Below are 17,865 nucleotides of genomic sequence, written 5' to 3' on the forward strand. Positions count from 1 at the left end.
CTGTAAAATATCTTTAAAAGACAATGTGATTTCTAAAATTATTCTATCAAATTCGGTTTGGTTGTTTATATCCTTTATATTTTTGATGAAGCATTTGATTGATTCAAATCTGTGTTTTTAATTTCTGAAATTGAGTACATTGAAATATAAATGATAATAAAACTGAAAAGTTTTAGAGGATTCTTACACCTAAAACTGCCTATTAGTTGTATTTATTTTGTACAATTAATAAAAATGGCATTTTGGTTGAAGCGTTGTCTATTCAGTGCACTGCTTGAACAGTTTGCAGTCATAATCAACATATCATGAGACCCAGGTCAGCTGGAGGTTAGCTATGACACTTATTTCCATTTCACTGTCTAGGATCTGTATGTTGGTTTCATCTCCCTTATATCCCTGACCACCTTGGCTCTCCATCATGTTATTCAGACTTCCTTGTTCCTCTCTTCTTCTTTTCACTCCTTTTCATATTTATGGTTGTTACTAGCGAGCAGCTCAGCCTCTGTTTCTCAAACCTCAGACTTCAGTGAGAAAAGGAATAAATATATGTCACCCATACTCTGTATTTCTGTCAGATTGACAGCAAATCTCCCATGTATTTTTAATGGTGTCCTACTCATAATGATGTTCAACTTCACTCTGAATGCTGTGAGCATAACGGCATGGCTCCCTTCCTCCAGTCTATCTTAACAAGCACCCCACAGAAGCATATTTGCTCCTTTAAATGTTAGAAGTTAACACCTTTTCTTTTTCTTTTACCCAAAGCACTTAAATGATTTGACATTTTTAAGGACAATATACACATTGGCAGTTGACTATATGGAGATGATCACAGACCATGGGGGTGAATCTCTGCACGATATAGTGCTGGACAGCAGAGCTTCGGTTTGATTACCTGCAACATAATAAACTGATAAGGTTATGAAGGACAGATTAGAAGAATCATATTTTCTATGTTAAGGATGTGGAAGAAACTAGCTCTAAAAATAGGTTAGTTCCCCCTTTAGTTGATTGAAGCCCTGACTATGCAACAAAAAAAAAAACAAAAAAACTTTTAACTGAGCCTCTGAACTATCAAATTAGCACATTCAGGTGCTAATAACATAATCCAATGTTTTTTTGTTTTTTTGGCACAGAACAAGTACCTAAACATACCAGATTGATTAAAATATCTCAGAAAATTGAATAGGAGATCCTATTATAGCTTAAAAAGGGAAATTCAGTGAAGTATATATCTTAGAGAGACTCCTCCTTTTAGGAAATCTAAACATATATGTTATATCACCAAAAGATAACTCAAAAGCACTGGCCCATAATAAAAACGTGTTTTGCTTTAAGAGAATAAAAAATAATCTCCTCCACTTTATTGAAACCCCTGATAAAAATAAAGCTGTAAGAAAGGATTTAATCTTCATTTGTAGTCGTATAATTTATAAAACATTACCATAAAAAAGTTATGTAACCGGGAGCTTTAGAGATTTATTTTGATTTCCCCTGTCACCATGCTCACCGTGTTTGGTGACAAGATAAATGTTGGTTGTATAACAGTTTGAACTATACAAAAACTTTTTTGTAATTGTTTTGGTGATAAATTTAGACATGTTTTATTAAAAGGCTTTTTTCTTGGAACCATTTTCTGACTTAAGATGAACACATCTGATGTATTTAGATCAAAATTTTTGTTTTTTCCTATTTTCAAGAGCTGCTCAGTCTTATTTATAACTTTAAATACTACAGTAAGAGTAGTTTTCTATATCCCTATGATCACATCTCCTTTAAACAACCTAACCAACCTCAGTTGTGATTAGTAATATTACTATTTCATTGTTATCCTACTCTTATAGCAAATGTCTTTGAATACTTTTCCCAATGAGACATACTTGCTTGTTATAACATTTCAATAGATTTTATAACTTCTTAATTTGGTTGCTGAAAAAAATAAAATAATTTCACATATATTTAGCTTTCGATAAATAATGACCAGTTTTTGACTTTTTTTAGCCTCCCATCTTTCATTTTTATTATCTCTACTGATGCTCATCATGCTGTTCATTTGTTTTTTTGCAGTTAGCAAGACAGACATAATCAGATCACTTTTCTTCATAACAAAATCTAATAAAAATCCCCTTTTTTTTGTATTGCTTTAATCAACATCAACTCCCCTCCTTAACCCATCTCATAAAGACAACTCAGGATATATAACATCTTTCATTGACTCCAATTTTATTCCATTGGGCAGTTTAATGAACTTGTAAATGAGTTAGGAGTCATTTTGCATGACCTCAGTTTCTCTACAGTCACAAAACAATAAAAGTTTGAACATTTATAATAATTTGCTGCTTCAACATTACATTCAAAGCTGTAAATTGTTATAGCTACATCTTGTTAAAAACACAGTATTTACATTAATTGTAATACACAAATTTCATTTCTGGCATACTTACATTGATCTCTTCATAATTTACATGTCAAGTACTAATTAATGTGAATATTTAATCTCCAAAAAATTCACAACATAATAGAAAAAAAAATTGAAATACAAACAACGCTAAAAGCTACCATCCCTCCCACATCTCAAAGTTAATTTGCTGAATATTTATGCTGAAATTCCCTCTAATTTACAAAACAGTGTGAAATGTGCCTGCCACCGGACATCTATCCACAGCAGCAATGTAATGTGACGTGGCTGAACGGAGCAGAGCAACTACCCATCATGCAGTCTACTCACGTTCATGTTTTTAATTAAACAGAAAGCAAATCTCAACTGTACAAATATTTGACTTTGATTTGTTTGAAGATATTCTTCCCGCACATCAATCCGTTTATTTATTTTTTAAGGTCACTGTTGATTGCAAAACTCCCTCTTCTAACTTCCATATATTGTTTGCTCCATTACATTTCATAAAATCTTTTTTGTGCTTGTCTGATTAGGGCAAAGCAGGGCTCAACTGGAATCTTTAAGAAGACGTATTTAAAAAATGCCATTTTCAAGCGTTTCAGAGATGTTTGCAGAAAGATTTGAGGTAAGAAATAAAAATTATAGGATTTTTTTCAGTTTCCTTTGGCACAATAACTACTAAAGCCCCTCCACACCCAAAGACGTGTTATCATGTACATATCACCCAGAAAGTAGAGGGTGTGTTCACATAAATGGTATTAAACCTCTGTCACCAAACTACAATGCTCAAAAAAATTAAGGGAACACTCATGTATAACACATGCTAAATCCAAATGAAAGAAATATTCTTACTGAAAACTGTGTTCTGTACAAAGCTGAATGTGCTGACAACAGAATTGCACAAAAATCCTCAATGTACAGTAAATCAAATGTATTAACCAATGGAGGCCTGTATTTGAAGTCACACACAACACCAAAAAGGTGTTCGTGAACAAATCTTACCGTTTAAGCAGAGCTATGAGCGTCTACGTACCAATCTATCTGAATCTTGCGCACTGCGCATGTGCAAACGGGAAGTTCTCTTCTCCCAGATGGATGCATCTGACCAGCAGCATCTCTCAGTGCCAAGTTCGACGTGTGCACTTTGGACTCATAGAGTGAGCAGTTAGATCGCATTAAAGCATTGGGCCATACAGCTTAAGAGCATATATCGTGAGCTGTGAAGTTTTCAACTCTGCAGTTTCGTCGTACTGTTTGAGAATTGAGCCCCATTTACACTACCCTTTTTAAACTGTGCTGAGATCAGTCCAAGCATGGTAACCGAGATAACTGTTGAATGTAAATGCAACATAAAACTGAAACTAACAGTGTCAGACACAACTGAACCACGCTAAACTGGTACTAGTTTAACAGTAGGGCTAGCTACCGTGCCACACGATTTCCAGTGATGATTGTGCCTAGCAGGGTGATGAACCTCAACGTCAACGTCTGTCATTGTTTCCTGGGTCTGTAAGCCCTGATTAGACTGTTGCTTGACATATCCACTTCCCAAAAGCTCTGACTCTCAAGTAAATTCACCAAAGGCTGACTTCATCACCTTCTCTCTGCAAACAAGGAAATATCACTATTATAATAAACTTCCTGAATGTTACGGGCGCTTTCATGTTGATTTGCTTGTTTACCTCTAGAGAGTATTAGTACCATGGAACGCCACTAGGAGGCAAGGAACTTTGCTAGCATGATGTGTAAACGATCACAAGGAACCAAGCTTGGCACAGTTAACTAATCCAAGTTCGGTCTGAACTTGGTACAGATCAGTTTTTAGAGGGTAGTTTAAATGGGGCTATAGCTGAGTACAAAGATTGACAATATTGTACAGTGTATGCCCGCCTTTTGGGGTCTTGTCCCACACCTTGACTAAAGCATCAACTCCTAGACAGTCTGTTGTGCAACATCACATTGGTAGATGGATCAAGACACGATGTTCCCGGGTGGGCTCAATCGGATTTAGGTCTGAGGAATGCCTTCATCTTGCAGGAGCTATGACTCACTCCATCCACATGAGTTCTAGCATTCTTCTGCATTAGGAGGAACCCAAGGCCAACTGCACCAGCATGTGGTTTTACAAGGGCTTTGAGAATATCACCCCTGTGCCTAATGGCAGTCATGCTACCTCTGGCGATCACAGGGAGGACTGTGTGACCCTCCACACCATAACTGACCCATTGCCTAACAGGTCATGCTAAAAGATGGTGCAAGCAGCAGTTTGCTCTCCACGGTGTCTTCAGTGTGGTCACTGTGAACCTGCTTTCATCTGTGAAAAGTAGAGGGCGCCAGTGGCGAATTTGTCAATCTCGGTGTTCTCTGGCAAATGCCACGGTGTCCTGCACAGTGTTGGGCTATGAGCACAACCCCCTGTGGCTTTTGGGCCCTCATGCCAACTTCATGTAGTCGGTTTCTAATAGTTTATTCAGACACATTCACATTTGTGGCCTGATGGAGGTCATTTTGCAGGGCTCTGGCAGTGCTCCTCCTGTTCCGCCTGGCACAAAGTCAGAGGTAGTGACCCTGCTGCCGCCACCTGTTTTCTATTCCATTTGCACAGCAACATGTGAAATTGATTGTCAATCAGGGTTGCTTTCTAAGTCGACAGTTGGATTTCACAGAAGTTTGATTTAATTGAAGCTATGTTGTGCTGTTTACTTGTTCCCTTTATTTTTTAGAGCAGCATATAGAAGTGCATGCATTGGTCAAGCTTCATGACTTAACTGAATTCAAAGAAAGAAGCTCAGTGTGTTGGTTAGTAAAGTGACGTGTAGAAACTTAAGATGAGATGTTAAAGAAGCCTAAAATTTGTTACGTTTGTCTTTATTAGATGTTTTGCAATATTATAGAAAAATGACTCAATTGGTCACAACTAGGCAAGGGCTGGTTACCACTATCATGGCCTCCTAAGATCATTAAGGCTTAGAGTTTCAAACAATTTTTGCCAATACTGTACCTGCAGTTAAGTGACAAGTCAACAGTTTTCTATTTATTCCTTAAATACAAATTTTGAAAATATGGCAACACCCTAAAACAGTGGTATTAATCGAAATCCTGACGATCTCAAACTGGCCCCCATTTTGTTCCAACTATTGCAAGAAACGTAAGACACAAATGCATTTTTTAAAAACAGCTCTAAAATGAAATCAGTTAAAGTAAAAGCTCCTTTAAAAAGTATCTATACCCTCACTTCTGAGGATGTAACAATGAGAACACACCCTTGTCTTCTACACTTCAGTGAAATGCATATTTGAGGCCTCTAGCACCTTTTTTCTTTTTCGCCAAACAGTATACAAATATACTGAGTTATTTAAAAAGAAATTAACAAATAATAAAAAAAAACGTGCAAGACTCACAGATAAACACTCCGTTTCCAATACTTAAGGCAAAAAAACTCATTTATACCAATATACATACATCTGAAATTATTTCTATCAAAATTGTGTTTTATTTCTAGAATGTTTGGGTAAACATATATTATGACTGACTGGTTAAAGTCAATGTCAAAGCCTCTTGTAAATGCAGAGCTAAACTCTATCTGGTATTTTTACGGTCTTGTTAGTTTCCAACTGACTGTTAGACGGTAAGTCTGCCTCTGTTGTTGGAGCTTCTGGAGTGCCAAACTGTGAATCGCATAAAAAGTGAGTGCCTAGTAGAAAAGTGCAAAATACGCCAGTGTGTTGTATTATTTTACCAAAAACAGACACCTATAGTTGGGACACCTTCCTGGGAAGAGGTCTTGGTCTGGGCACCCGAGGATCAGCATTCCCGTCCAGCTTCATGCTGCCTGTTCGGAGCTGGTGAGGTTTTGGCGGCAGGGCTGGGGGGTCTGTCTGGGGTGGGATGGAGAGGCTGTGAGGAAGCGGCACGGGGCGCCGGGGGTTGTTTCTCTCATACACACTGTAGGGAGGAGGGGTCTTATTCTCTCTGCGGATGGGCTCATCTGAGCTGCTGGAGATGGAGTTTGGAAGGGGAGTTGGCGGTGGCAAAGGGTGGGGTGGGTGGTCGCCGGCGGGCAGCTCAGTGCCGGAGGCCTCCGACACGCTGCAGCGGCTCAGGGAGGAGATGCCACTGCTGTAGCTGCCAGATAGCACTGGGGAGTTGGAGACCAAGCTGGTGGACTGGCACTCAGTGGGAGAAGGAGTGAAGGGTGGCATGGTGGTCTATGAAATAAGAACAATGGATAGCATATCAATTCCTGCATGGACTGTAGGTTTACATAAAATCAATCCCTATACACAGCTGTGACTCACAAAACTGTTTATTTAAAGCTATTTTCAGACTGCATTAACAGCTAAAAATGTGAAATGCTCATTTAGCATCTTTATCCCCCCCTATGTGTTTGGGAATTATATAAATAAATAGATTTCTATACTGCTTTATTCCTATCTTATCTAATAACAAACATACCTCATCAGGATATTTGGCAAATCATCCAAACACAGTCTATTGCTGTTAAATATGGTGGCTTTTTTTTTTACCAGTAACAGTGTATTAGCCATCATGAGAACATAGAAAAAGTTTTTTTTTTTCCTTTTTTTATGAGTCTAAAAATATGATGCATAAACTGCCTTCCAATGAAGGTTGTTCATCTTTGTTCAATATGCATCAGTGAAGCTGGATTGGAAGAAAAGGAGCTCTTTGTAAAAATAAAATCTATGACCTTCTATTGTAAGGTGAACTCGCGGTTGATTTATTCATGAGTTTGTTTCTTTCCTCTTTAGAATGAAGTTTTCTTTTGCAAACAACTTAAATCTTATTCCTGAAACATAATGCTCTGAACATTGCTGTTCTGTTTGATTGATTTGAAGATAGATTAATATGCTTTCTTTTTAATGACTGTTTTGTAGACTTGAGTAAATATACAATACCAAACACAAATTCACAACAAAATGTTGTCCCAGAGTATTTTAAAGCAGAAACTTTGTATATACAGCAGGAAAAATCAATGTAATAGCCTCATATAAACTGAATCAAAGCCATTTAAATTTCATTCCTAGATGCTTATGAATCACAACCGTTGCCTCAAGTCATCGACCTACTAGCAGAGCACCTACAGCAGGGGTAACCAATTCAAAATCAGAGTCCGAATAAAGAAAACAAACAACCAGTAAAAGTCTGGAAACATTTTTCCATTTTAAAATCTAAAGTGTTTTTTGAAGTAGAGAACAACAATCTTTCAGTTTGGTATATAGACAATTTCCGGATTCACATATTTTTTAAAACACCTGAACTGACCGTTTGTTTTTGTTTTTTTGGCTTAATGAGAGCAGTGGGCTTAAGGCTGACCTGCAAGGTTTTAAACCTGGGTCTGATTGGCGACAAAGCCAATCTCAAGCACATATCAAGGTGCTCATTATGAGCCTGTATCGATATTTATTTTTAAATTTTGTTCATGGTGGAGAATCCTGCTCCACAGCAGGAGGTTGAGCCAAACATACTCAAAATGTGCAGGGTCATCTCTGAGCACGCCATTGCACTTTTCTGTCACCAGTTCACCACGTTTCTTCCAGCAGTCTACACTTTCTTTCACATTTTCTCATCATCGTTACCCACAGCCTGGCTTGCCAGAGCTTTGCCTGCTGTGTATAAAATAAGCAAGCAACAACAGCCCTGACTGACACAGCTCATTGGCTAATGTGTATCACGTGCAGCCTGGTCCCAGAGGGCTTTACCATACAAGTGACCCAAGTGAAATTAGACACTGCCGTCGGACATCATGTGGTAATTTATACATGTTTTAAATCAGGCTATGGATTCGGATCAGGACCGCGGTCCCTAATCCGTGACCTCTGATTTAGAGGATCTCAGACTAAAACCTGCCATAGCAGTTAAATAGTTAGCCCCTCTTTTACATAATGGCACTTTTGAGTTGCACAAGATGCCACTTCTGTCTAAAGACAAGATCTGAGCTAATATGATAATACATTCTATGAGATTGCTAAATGTTTTTTAATTGTTTTTTGCATTTACAGACTACAATTGTAGCTCATTTTTTGCTGAGTCAGACTGGCTGATTATCACATTTTTAGGTCTTGCCATGTATTCTCAAATGGACTGAGGACTTTTACTTGCCAATACTAAATACTCTGAAATCCAAGCATTTTGTTGCAGCTCCGGCTATTTTCTCCTGCTGTCCTACTGGAAGTAGGAGCTCTGAGCCGACTGCAGCTTTGGACAGTTTTGCCCCCATGCTCAGCCTAACTGAGCACCAATGTCCTAGCAACTACCAGTGTTCCTGTCGATGTAAGACTAGGTTATAATTTATCCACATATGTTTGGTGGGCAAATGAAATGCGAGGAACACATCTTTTGCAGCATGCATTCACTGTTCACTTGGCCACCATGTTTTTCCGTCAGAACTATCCATGTAGAGACAAATTTGCCTAGGGGTGCTTGGTGGAAAGGCTGTGCAGATGCTGCATGGAGGGATTCTAAAGTCACGTAATTTGGCCACACGGACCTTGCAGAAGCATCAAGCATACACCAGGCTTTAGATACATTTCCATAATACAGTTCTACCTTATTGGGGGAGGGTGTCCCTACTTTTTAATCAATGCAGGAAATGCAACCGAAAGTTGTTCAAATTGGGAATTTAATGAAATCATATATCCACTGACCGCAGGTTTCTCATCCAGCTTTGTAAGGATTATAGGTAGCCCTCAGTAGTGGCTATACATTAGGTTATGTATAAAAGTCATGGACCTTAGGTTTATATTTCCCATTTAACTCCCAGTGTGATCATCTTTTTTTCTACATTTAACAGAACTTAATGGGCAAAAATACAGGCGATCAAGAAAAAAGAAAGAAAGATGTTTAAACATCTATGCAAACAGCAGTCAGGGATCATTTAAGTAAAAAATAGTGAATGGCCTGTACTTATAAAGCGCTTTTTCAAGTCAGAGGACTAGACCAAAGAGATTTACACTACATTCAGTCATTCACGCACGCATTCACACACTGATGGACTCACTGACAGAAGCGAGGCAGCCGTACACTGGCGCCACCAGGCCCTCTGACCACCACCAGTAGACAATGCAGGTGAAGTGTCTTGCCCCAGGACACAACGACACTGAAATACGTACCTGGGGCTTGAACCGTCAACCCTTCTATTTCAGAGCAAACTCCTACATCCTAAGCGACTGTGGTCCCTTAAAAAGCTTAAAATCAGAGAATAAATTCAAACTTTGAATTGCCTTATGTTTTAAATCGAAATAATTTTACAAAAAAATGATAATTTATCTGCATAACCAACTTCCGGTGTGCACCTCCAGTATGTATTGTAAAAATCTGCCATGTCCTCTGCTTGGTTTGTGGCAAACTGCAAATGGGAATTATTATTACCTCAAAAACTGCTCCTTTTGCCACTCTTTCACTTGCTACTGCGGGTAATACGCCAACTGCTATTTAAAAATCCACAGAACTCCAATTAGAAAAAAAAAAAAACTACCTTCATTTTCATAATTTAAGCATAGCTTAACTGCCTTGGTTAATACTAAATAAACTAAAAGGCTTAACAATGTAATGAACTGAATTAATAATTCTATCAAGTTACTTCATTATTGAGGGAGCATTAACAAATTATGTGAGTAATTTGGAGGTGCTTTTTCCACATATGAAAATAATCATAGGCTACTCAGTACATTTGAAAAACATTTTACTTCTGCCTACGTAGTTATAATGACTGTACTTTATCTGGTAGTTTTTCCCAGAGAAGACAAGGCTGTTATATTCCTTTAATGGTTCCGGTGCTCAGTTATGAAAAAACACAGAATGCTGCCCATCTCTGAGCATTCTTCAAAATGCGTTTCTGCGCAATTACACTGTGCTGCTAGTGCGTCTCCTAAAAGGTAATTGGATTAAGTGTACTATGAACTTGATCAGTGCAGTTCATGCTCCAGAGGGCATGCACAAAGAAAGGGAACCATTTGACATGCACAGGTGGAGAAACCTCATCTCAGCTGGGTCAAGCTTGATAAGAATTTATAGATTTAATATAACACTCATAAGTAATATAAACTTGTTACTTTTTTGTTGAAAAAATAAAAAAAACATTTGACCAAACACTGTTTCTGCTCCTAAAGTTGAGAAAGTGTAGCCCTGACAGAATTGCTGCATGTATTTTCTGTAGTCTCACTGCTGCCCTAGGGTTTTGCAGGCTGGTAATGGGCCCCTAGTTGCAACCTCTTGATGTGTGTGCGCTCATGCGCTGGATAATGCAGCCCAGCTTGGGGTCTCCAGAGGTTTGGACTGTTGTGCTGTGCAGTGATGGGCAGCTTGGTGCTTCGCTCCAGGCTTTCCATTTTGCTGCAGCAAAACTCGCTCACAAACAAACCCGGCAGGTGTGCACATGGTTTTTTGCACACAAATCCAACTGAAGGAACAATGTGTGGGCTGAACTGTCACTCACACTTTAAGGACAGAAACACAGGAAAATTATTGTCACACGTGAGGAAACATCACACCTGCAACCAAGCTGGGAGCTTATCTCTGTTTATAGAAAAAAATAAATTTAAGATACATCCAGCAGGGCAGAGACCAGCTACAGCGCAGCTCTTTCTCAAAACAACTTTTTACCCTCATTAGAAGCCCTCGCAGTGCTTACTTAACCTTTCCCCAAACCTCTGCTGCTTCGACTGGCTGGTATTAACTAATAAGAAGCTCATTAATGATAAATAAGACCCTGAACTCAAAGCAAGAATAATCAGTTTGTCTGAAGATAAATGTTAAGAAAAAAAAAAAAACCACGGCGAGTTCAGAGATATAAACCCTTGTTTCAACACCTCTGCTGATAGATGCTGAAAGGAGCGTTTAGTGGAGCTTACTCTGATCTCATTGCATTAAGAACAAACTCTTTTTTTATTTATAATGCCTTGCAGAACTTTTTAAGCCCAAGTATAATCTTCCCTGCATTTTACCAGAAAAATTTCAAACTTCAGGTGTCTTTAACTTTACTAGATGGAGGTCCAGGTGAGTGACTGGCTGGCAGATAGAATACCCATGGTGTCTCTGGATGCGATGCAGAGATGAAGGGCTTAGAATCGGTCTAAAGGATAATTATGATTCAGACAAGAAAATTACATTTTGTTTTTTTTTTTAGTTTTTACAGCACTAATTGCTTGTTTATTGTAAAGTGGGCTGTTGTGAAAGGGGGTACAAGAGGGGTGGAAAGACATGTGGCAAAGGACCACAGTGTGGATTTGAACACAGATCGATCCTTCCACGTCGAAGACTGAGGCCTCCATAGTGTAAATGGGTCATGCGTGCTAACCACCGGCCACTGAAAAATGACTATTGTTGAATGTGGACTCCATTTCTTTGTAATTCATGTAGAAGATTTGTCAAATGCATTTTTTTTTTACAATAGCTGTATTTCCATTACAGAACAAACACTAAAGTGTATGTGAATGCCTTGTTTAATGCGATAACTAGCGAAAACAAAAATGGCAGCAGCGGATGTAAACGCATGAGATCTATCAATATTTCCGCCTCGGCTCCAGAAGGCACGATCATCCTCAAACTATTTCCGGTCTTTTTCTTCGTCTTTTTACAAGGCAGTAAGGTCCAGTTTGCAAATCATGTCACTTGTGTGATGCGAAAAACAAAGTGTTTCCAATGGATTTGTACAGAAATAAGATTTTCGATACGTCTAATAAAAAACCCACCTCATTGAAGCAAAAAATACTTTTTAAAGAAAAACGCCAATTTTTTCGAAATTGTAGTTTTTCTGTTTACTGTAGATAATTTATTTATGTAATTACAATTTGCAGTGTTTGATGGTTAAAGGGAAAGTGGCTAATGTCCAGCCAAAAAAAAATTGTTTAAAACTGTTTTAAGATCATGGTTGAGGTTTTATTTCTACCTGGACGACCATGATAAATATAAAGCCAGTGCTACAATAGAGTTGGATTAAATCAGAGCATATTCAGAGTTGGAACAGCCCAGTCAGTAGAGGCAAGTGTGAAAAATGTTAATTCACCTATTTGAATAGATCTCCTTGAACCCTAGTCGGCCTTGGCAGATGTCCGCTCACACTGAGCCTGGTTCTGCTGGAGGTCTCTTCCTGTTAAAAATGACTTTTTCCTCTCCACTGTCACTACAAGCATGCTTAGTGTGAGGGATTGCCTTTGAGTCAATGAGTCGATTCAATCAGCTGGTTTTTCTTAGGTAGAAAACTTTTAATCAGTTTGACTGTGTGATCTGGTTTAATATTCTCTGTAAAGTGCCTAAAGATGACATTCTTTATCATTTGGTTCTTTATAAATAAACTGAATTTAATTTAATTTGCTCCATCAAATCTGACTGAGCCTGAACTATTAAACCAATAAGTTCTTAAAAATGTCATAAAAAGGTGGTAAAGACATAGCCCAAGAGACTCAACTATAAATGCAGTAAAAATATTGAATGAACAGACAAATAAAAAAAAAATCATAAAAGTCCTCAGACTTTAAAATTATTGATTATTTTCTGTTGGTCTCACAAAAAAAATAAAAATTCTGATTAAAATATGGTGCAGTGTAGCACCAATGTTAAGAATTGCAAAACAATTCAAGGGGTAGGATTTCTTTCTTTGAAAGCACTATAAATTATTTAAAAAGCTTCAGTAGAGAAGCCTAATAAATCCATGTCGGTTTTCATATGTTTCAGTGAACAGATGACATCCCTATGGAACAGAATATATTCAGGTATTACAATGAATGCCCGCAGGCCAATCCCGTTTTGGGACCTTCTTGGGACAGCTGACATATTACGCCCTAAATCAGCAGCAGAGGAGCTCCAGTGAGCATTAATGCAAGCCCCCTCTGTCTTACGTTAGACACAGAGACGGATAATGACCGTTTCCAGAATGAACAAAACCAAGGACCAACCTTTTGCGGCGATCTGGACATCGGACCTGGGGACTGCGACCTTGCGTTTTTAGCCAAGGAAACTGTGGATCCAAAAAAAATAAAAAATAAATCAGAGAACGGACAAAATAAGAGGGACGTTGCTTTCACTTGGTGAGAAAACACAATATGAAGTCAGGCAACAAGAAGAAAGGAAGCAGAGGCCTTGAGCTGAAAGCATCAGTGAAATCATGTAGCACGGCTGTTGTGCAGGTCTTTTGGACTGCCATAAGCTGATTCTACTCCCAACAGCTGTTCTTGCACCATGGAGAAGAAAAGATACTCCATCTGCTGCTGATGCTCTTGGGTAACTACACTACATCTGAAAACACTGACGTTAAATGCATTTTAACACATTTTAATGCCCCTCTCTCATTAGCTCAAAGAGTTATTTACATTTTAGACTTCTTATTTACAGATGAAACCAAATGATCGACCACATTTTATAAAAATAAATAACTTAAGTAAGCTAAGCAGACACATTTCACAACAAATATGATCAGAATTTGAAGCCAGTCAGAATAGAGAGAGCTGTAGACTGTAGTAGAAGGTAGACAGGAAACCAGAAAGGAGAGCCATCGAGGGCAGCAGGTGTTCAAAAGCCAGATGGAAAAATTAGTACAATTCATCAGAGGGGAGTTCACCATGATTGGACATTTTACCTTGGTATGGTGGCCTGGGAGGTACAGGAGGGCATATGGATTTGCTGACATTGTCAGAGAAGCATGGTGCACGCTCTCTGGCACTGTCTAGGCTCCAGCTACTGGGAGTGGGTCTCACTTCACAGCACACAGAAACACCACAATATCACATGATGGATTTGCATGCAACAAAAACACAATATACAGATGAAATATGGACATTTTCTATTGATGCAGACATGCTGAAGAACGTGTCAATAGTTTCTGAGTTTAAATCAGCCTTTACACTTCTTGGCACTTTCGTAAGAGAGATATGGAAAAAAAAAAGTATTGAAGAAAATTCAGCTGCTATCACAGTGGTTTCAGCTCACATTTTGAAACATTTAGAAAAGTCTAACCTTTAGATTGGGTACATTTATTCAGTAGGAGAAAAAAGAAGAAATTCTCTTTTCTTAATCTCTATAGATTATCCAGACTTTTTGGTCGACTCTTCTGGTCAAATACAGGTTTTATTTAAAATGGCTATGAAAGAAAGCTGTTTTTGTGTCCAGTGTACTACCTCTACATCGACTTGGCCATATATTTTGGATCTTTTCCTTTCAGCTCAGTTCAGTGTTTTCATTTAAAATACCTCAGGATCTTAAAGCATGCATAATGGCAGGTGTTGTAAAAGGTTATCAGAGCCATAGGAGGCACTATAACATGCAATTTTTAGTGTTTTTGGTCTTTTTTTTGCCAAAAAGTATAATATTAGTCTCTTATGACCAAAGAAAGAGACTCCAGCTAAACGTTGTACTGCTTGGCTATGTCCACATGTTCAGTAAGACAGAAAACAGCAAGCCTTCCAAAACAACTTGTTAGTGTACATTGGATCTACCTTCAATTTTTGAGTGGACATACTGCACATCAGTTTACCATTTGGGAAATTAAAGTTACTACTGACCATTAAAGTTGGACTCTACAGGCTCCAATATTCCAGATTTATTTACTTCTTGTTTTTAGATTTATTTACTTATCATTTTACTTTCTGTAAAAAATATTTTCCAATTAAGGGCTTTTTCTTAAAAGTTTCATAATAAGGGCTGTTAAGCTGCATGTATAATATTTTTTAGTATTTGTAATAAGCATTTAATCTATAAAGATTGCTTACAATGTGCAAACCAAAACCTTTCCTAAAAGAATGTATGAGATTCTAGGTTCTTTAGTTGGATGAAAATTAGTGATACTAAATAACATTTACAGTGCACTTTACAGAAATTGCAATGAAAAGAAAAAAATAAAATTACAAAAATGATGTTAAACTTAAAAAAAAAAATGAAACAGAACCTTTGAAAGTTGTCTTTTCTTTTGATTGGCCTCAGAATGTTTCATTTCAGTCATATTTTAATTTCAATTTGGTTTAATTGAATAAAGTTTTTATGGCATCTGATTGCATTAATTAACGATTTTGCATTAATTAATGATTTTGGCTGTAGATGTATTATTCTTTACTAATATCATTCTAGTGTTGTTACGTGTGACCATCCAAATATGTTTACATACGTACAGAATCTCTATCCATCGTCTGGCATTGTAACAACGCCTTCTTGATTTCCACAATGAATGCAGAAATATTTGTGCGTAAGTTTACGCCAGACATTTAGATGCACTAAAAAATACTCAAAAACTGCAGCCGCAATGGAATTTCAGATTTAGGAAAATTGTTTTACACGTGGGCATATCCTCCACCAATGAATTTGTGCAGTCAGGTCATTAGCATATGATCTGCATATTGATAAAGGCACACATGCAATCACTTTCCGCCTTCTTTAAGGATCTGCTCTTTAGATTCATATATGTTTGCACCTGTTTTAAGACACAAACCTTATGAAGATCGGCCCAAAGTGTTTTCTCAAATCAATTATCTTTGTGCCGCCAACCATCCCCACCCATTCCGATGAGAACGCTGCCTAGCTGCACAGCTGTGATGTTGTGGCCAAGGGGGAGTTACTAGCTCCAGATGGGTGACGTCACATAACATAATGTAGCTACCAGCTGACCTAACTTATAATAAAACCTATTAATTTGTGCAAAATTATATATTTGACTGTTTTAGTTCATATTTCTATCTTACTGACTTTTAACTGTTATATCCATACACCCAAATAAACTCTTTCATTATAAACCTTAGTGTGTATTAGTATGCATGACAACATTTTGATATTTAGACTTTATTTATTCACATTCCAGATATTTTAAAAGGTTTTGCACTATCTTTTAAAATAGCAGCAGGGCTCTTTTGCCACCCAGAGGGAGATCGAGGGGTGAAGCTGGAGCTCAGCTCTTCACGCTGAAATGGGTCTCTTCAATAATTAAACATATAAAAATTAAAGGAATTTTTAATTTTGTTTTTAATGAAAGGAGACGAAGCCACGTGCAGTAAAAAATAGCTATACTTTAAGGTTTTCTACCCATTTAACAAACCCTCTTCAATAATCATAGAGAGAGCTGTGTCAGCTATGATAAAGCAAATTGCATTAGCCCCAGGTGATGGGTTCAACAGGAACCGTCTCAAAAATGTTATCATGCAAGATAGATTTTTGCTTTTTTGAAGTAGGAGCAGCTGAGTGGAAATGATGCAACTTCACATTCTTCAAAATAAAAGGGAAAAAAAAATGACACAGGACATTTGATGGGCCGTTTTCTCACTGTCAACCAAAATGGATCAACACAATCTTGTTCTAGGATAAGATATTTTGGCAGCTTGATTATTCTGTTTTCTTTTTCATATCTTTGTATGCTCTCTTCCCTGTTCAGTAAGTTATATAGCTGACATTTAGTTACTCCTTTAGATGCAATTATTCCTGGAAAAAGACAGTGGAAGTTTTTAGGCTTTGTTTCATAAAAGGGTTTGAATTCTAACAGCACAAAGATATAATTAGAAGTTTAAAAAGTTGCACTTCCAAAGAAACAGGTTTGGTGTAAATTCTTGCACCTTTTTCTATTTTTTCATTGTCGTGTGTACAGAAGGCTCACATAACCATATTGTGAGGGATTTACTGCACCCTTCTCCTGCTGCATTATTTGCTGATCGCACTCTGCTCATGTGAGAAAGGTGTGTGTTTTCCTGTGAGTCGCGAGGAAGCTGTCACATCCATGTTTCTCGCTCTTTATTTAAAGGTGCGTCATCTGCCACCATCTGTAATTGTTCCTACGCTGAGGCAAAAGTGTGAAATTGTTGCCGGTTGTTTACTTTTTTAATTGCACAAAAACACGGAGGTGAGAAAGCTTATTGAGAGGTGGATTAAGAAAACTGGAAGGAGTTGTTGGATTTTAGCAATTATGTGGATAATTGTCTTTACGACCACTGAGCTGGTAGAGGAGGAACTCATTTAACAGACTTGTAAAACCTTCTTAACAGTTTAGAAAAAAAGGTTGTTTTTTTCATGCTTTATCATAATAAAACATTAAGATGTGAGGAAAAAAAACAACATATATATATAAAAAACAAAGCCTCTCCTCTTATGGACCAGTTGTTTAACCTGCTTCAGAAATGGTGGAAGTATTGTCTCTGGCTTAAAAGTTAAAATAAAGAGAAGAACACATTTTCCAAAAACTTATTTTAATTTCTATATCAGTATCCCTGCCAAGCCTCTTATCCATTATAATCGTAATATATTTTCAATAAGAGGGGGAAAACATAAAAATCAGTTTCCATATGATACTGTATATCTTAGGAATGCACTTATTGGCAGGAGAAGGAATAGGATGATATGTGGCAGAAATCAGCTAAAATTTATAACCCTAATGGATTCCAATACCTTAAAACAAGAAGTTATTTCATTCTCTGAGACTTAAAATAGTTTAGTTAGCTTTTCTTTCCTAGCTAAGATGCATAAGTGGTTTCTCAATGATA

General features: G+C 37.6%; 1 protein-coding gene across 1 annotated transcript in view; it reads right to left on the minus strand.

The window, feature by feature from the left end:
- Window positions 1-3,857: 3,857 nt before the first annotated feature.
- Window positions 3,858-17,865, minus strand: part of dock4b (dedicator of cytokinesis 4b) — a 114,647-nt gene continuing 100,639 nt past the window's right edge. Inside the window, exons 50-51 of the mRNA XM_038286511.1 lie at window positions 13,312-13,373; window positions 3,858-6,606 (exon numbers count right to left, since the gene is read on the minus strand). Coding sequence (XP_038142439.1) covers window positions 6,151-6,606; window positions 13,312-13,373 — 518 coding nt within the window. The 3' untranslated portion in view covers window positions 3,858-6,150. The remainder of the gene's footprint in view (window positions 6,607-13,311; window positions 13,374-17,865) is intronic.

This window comes from Cyprinodon tularosa, unplaced genomic scaffold (assembly GCF_016077235.1).
Source record: "Cyprinodon tularosa strain WSP-4 unplaced genomic scaffold, ASM1607723v1 ctg227, whole genome shotgun sequence".
NCBI lineage: Eukaryota > Metazoa > Chordata > Actinopteri > Cyprinodontiformes > Cyprinodontidae > Cyprinodon > Cyprinodon tularosa.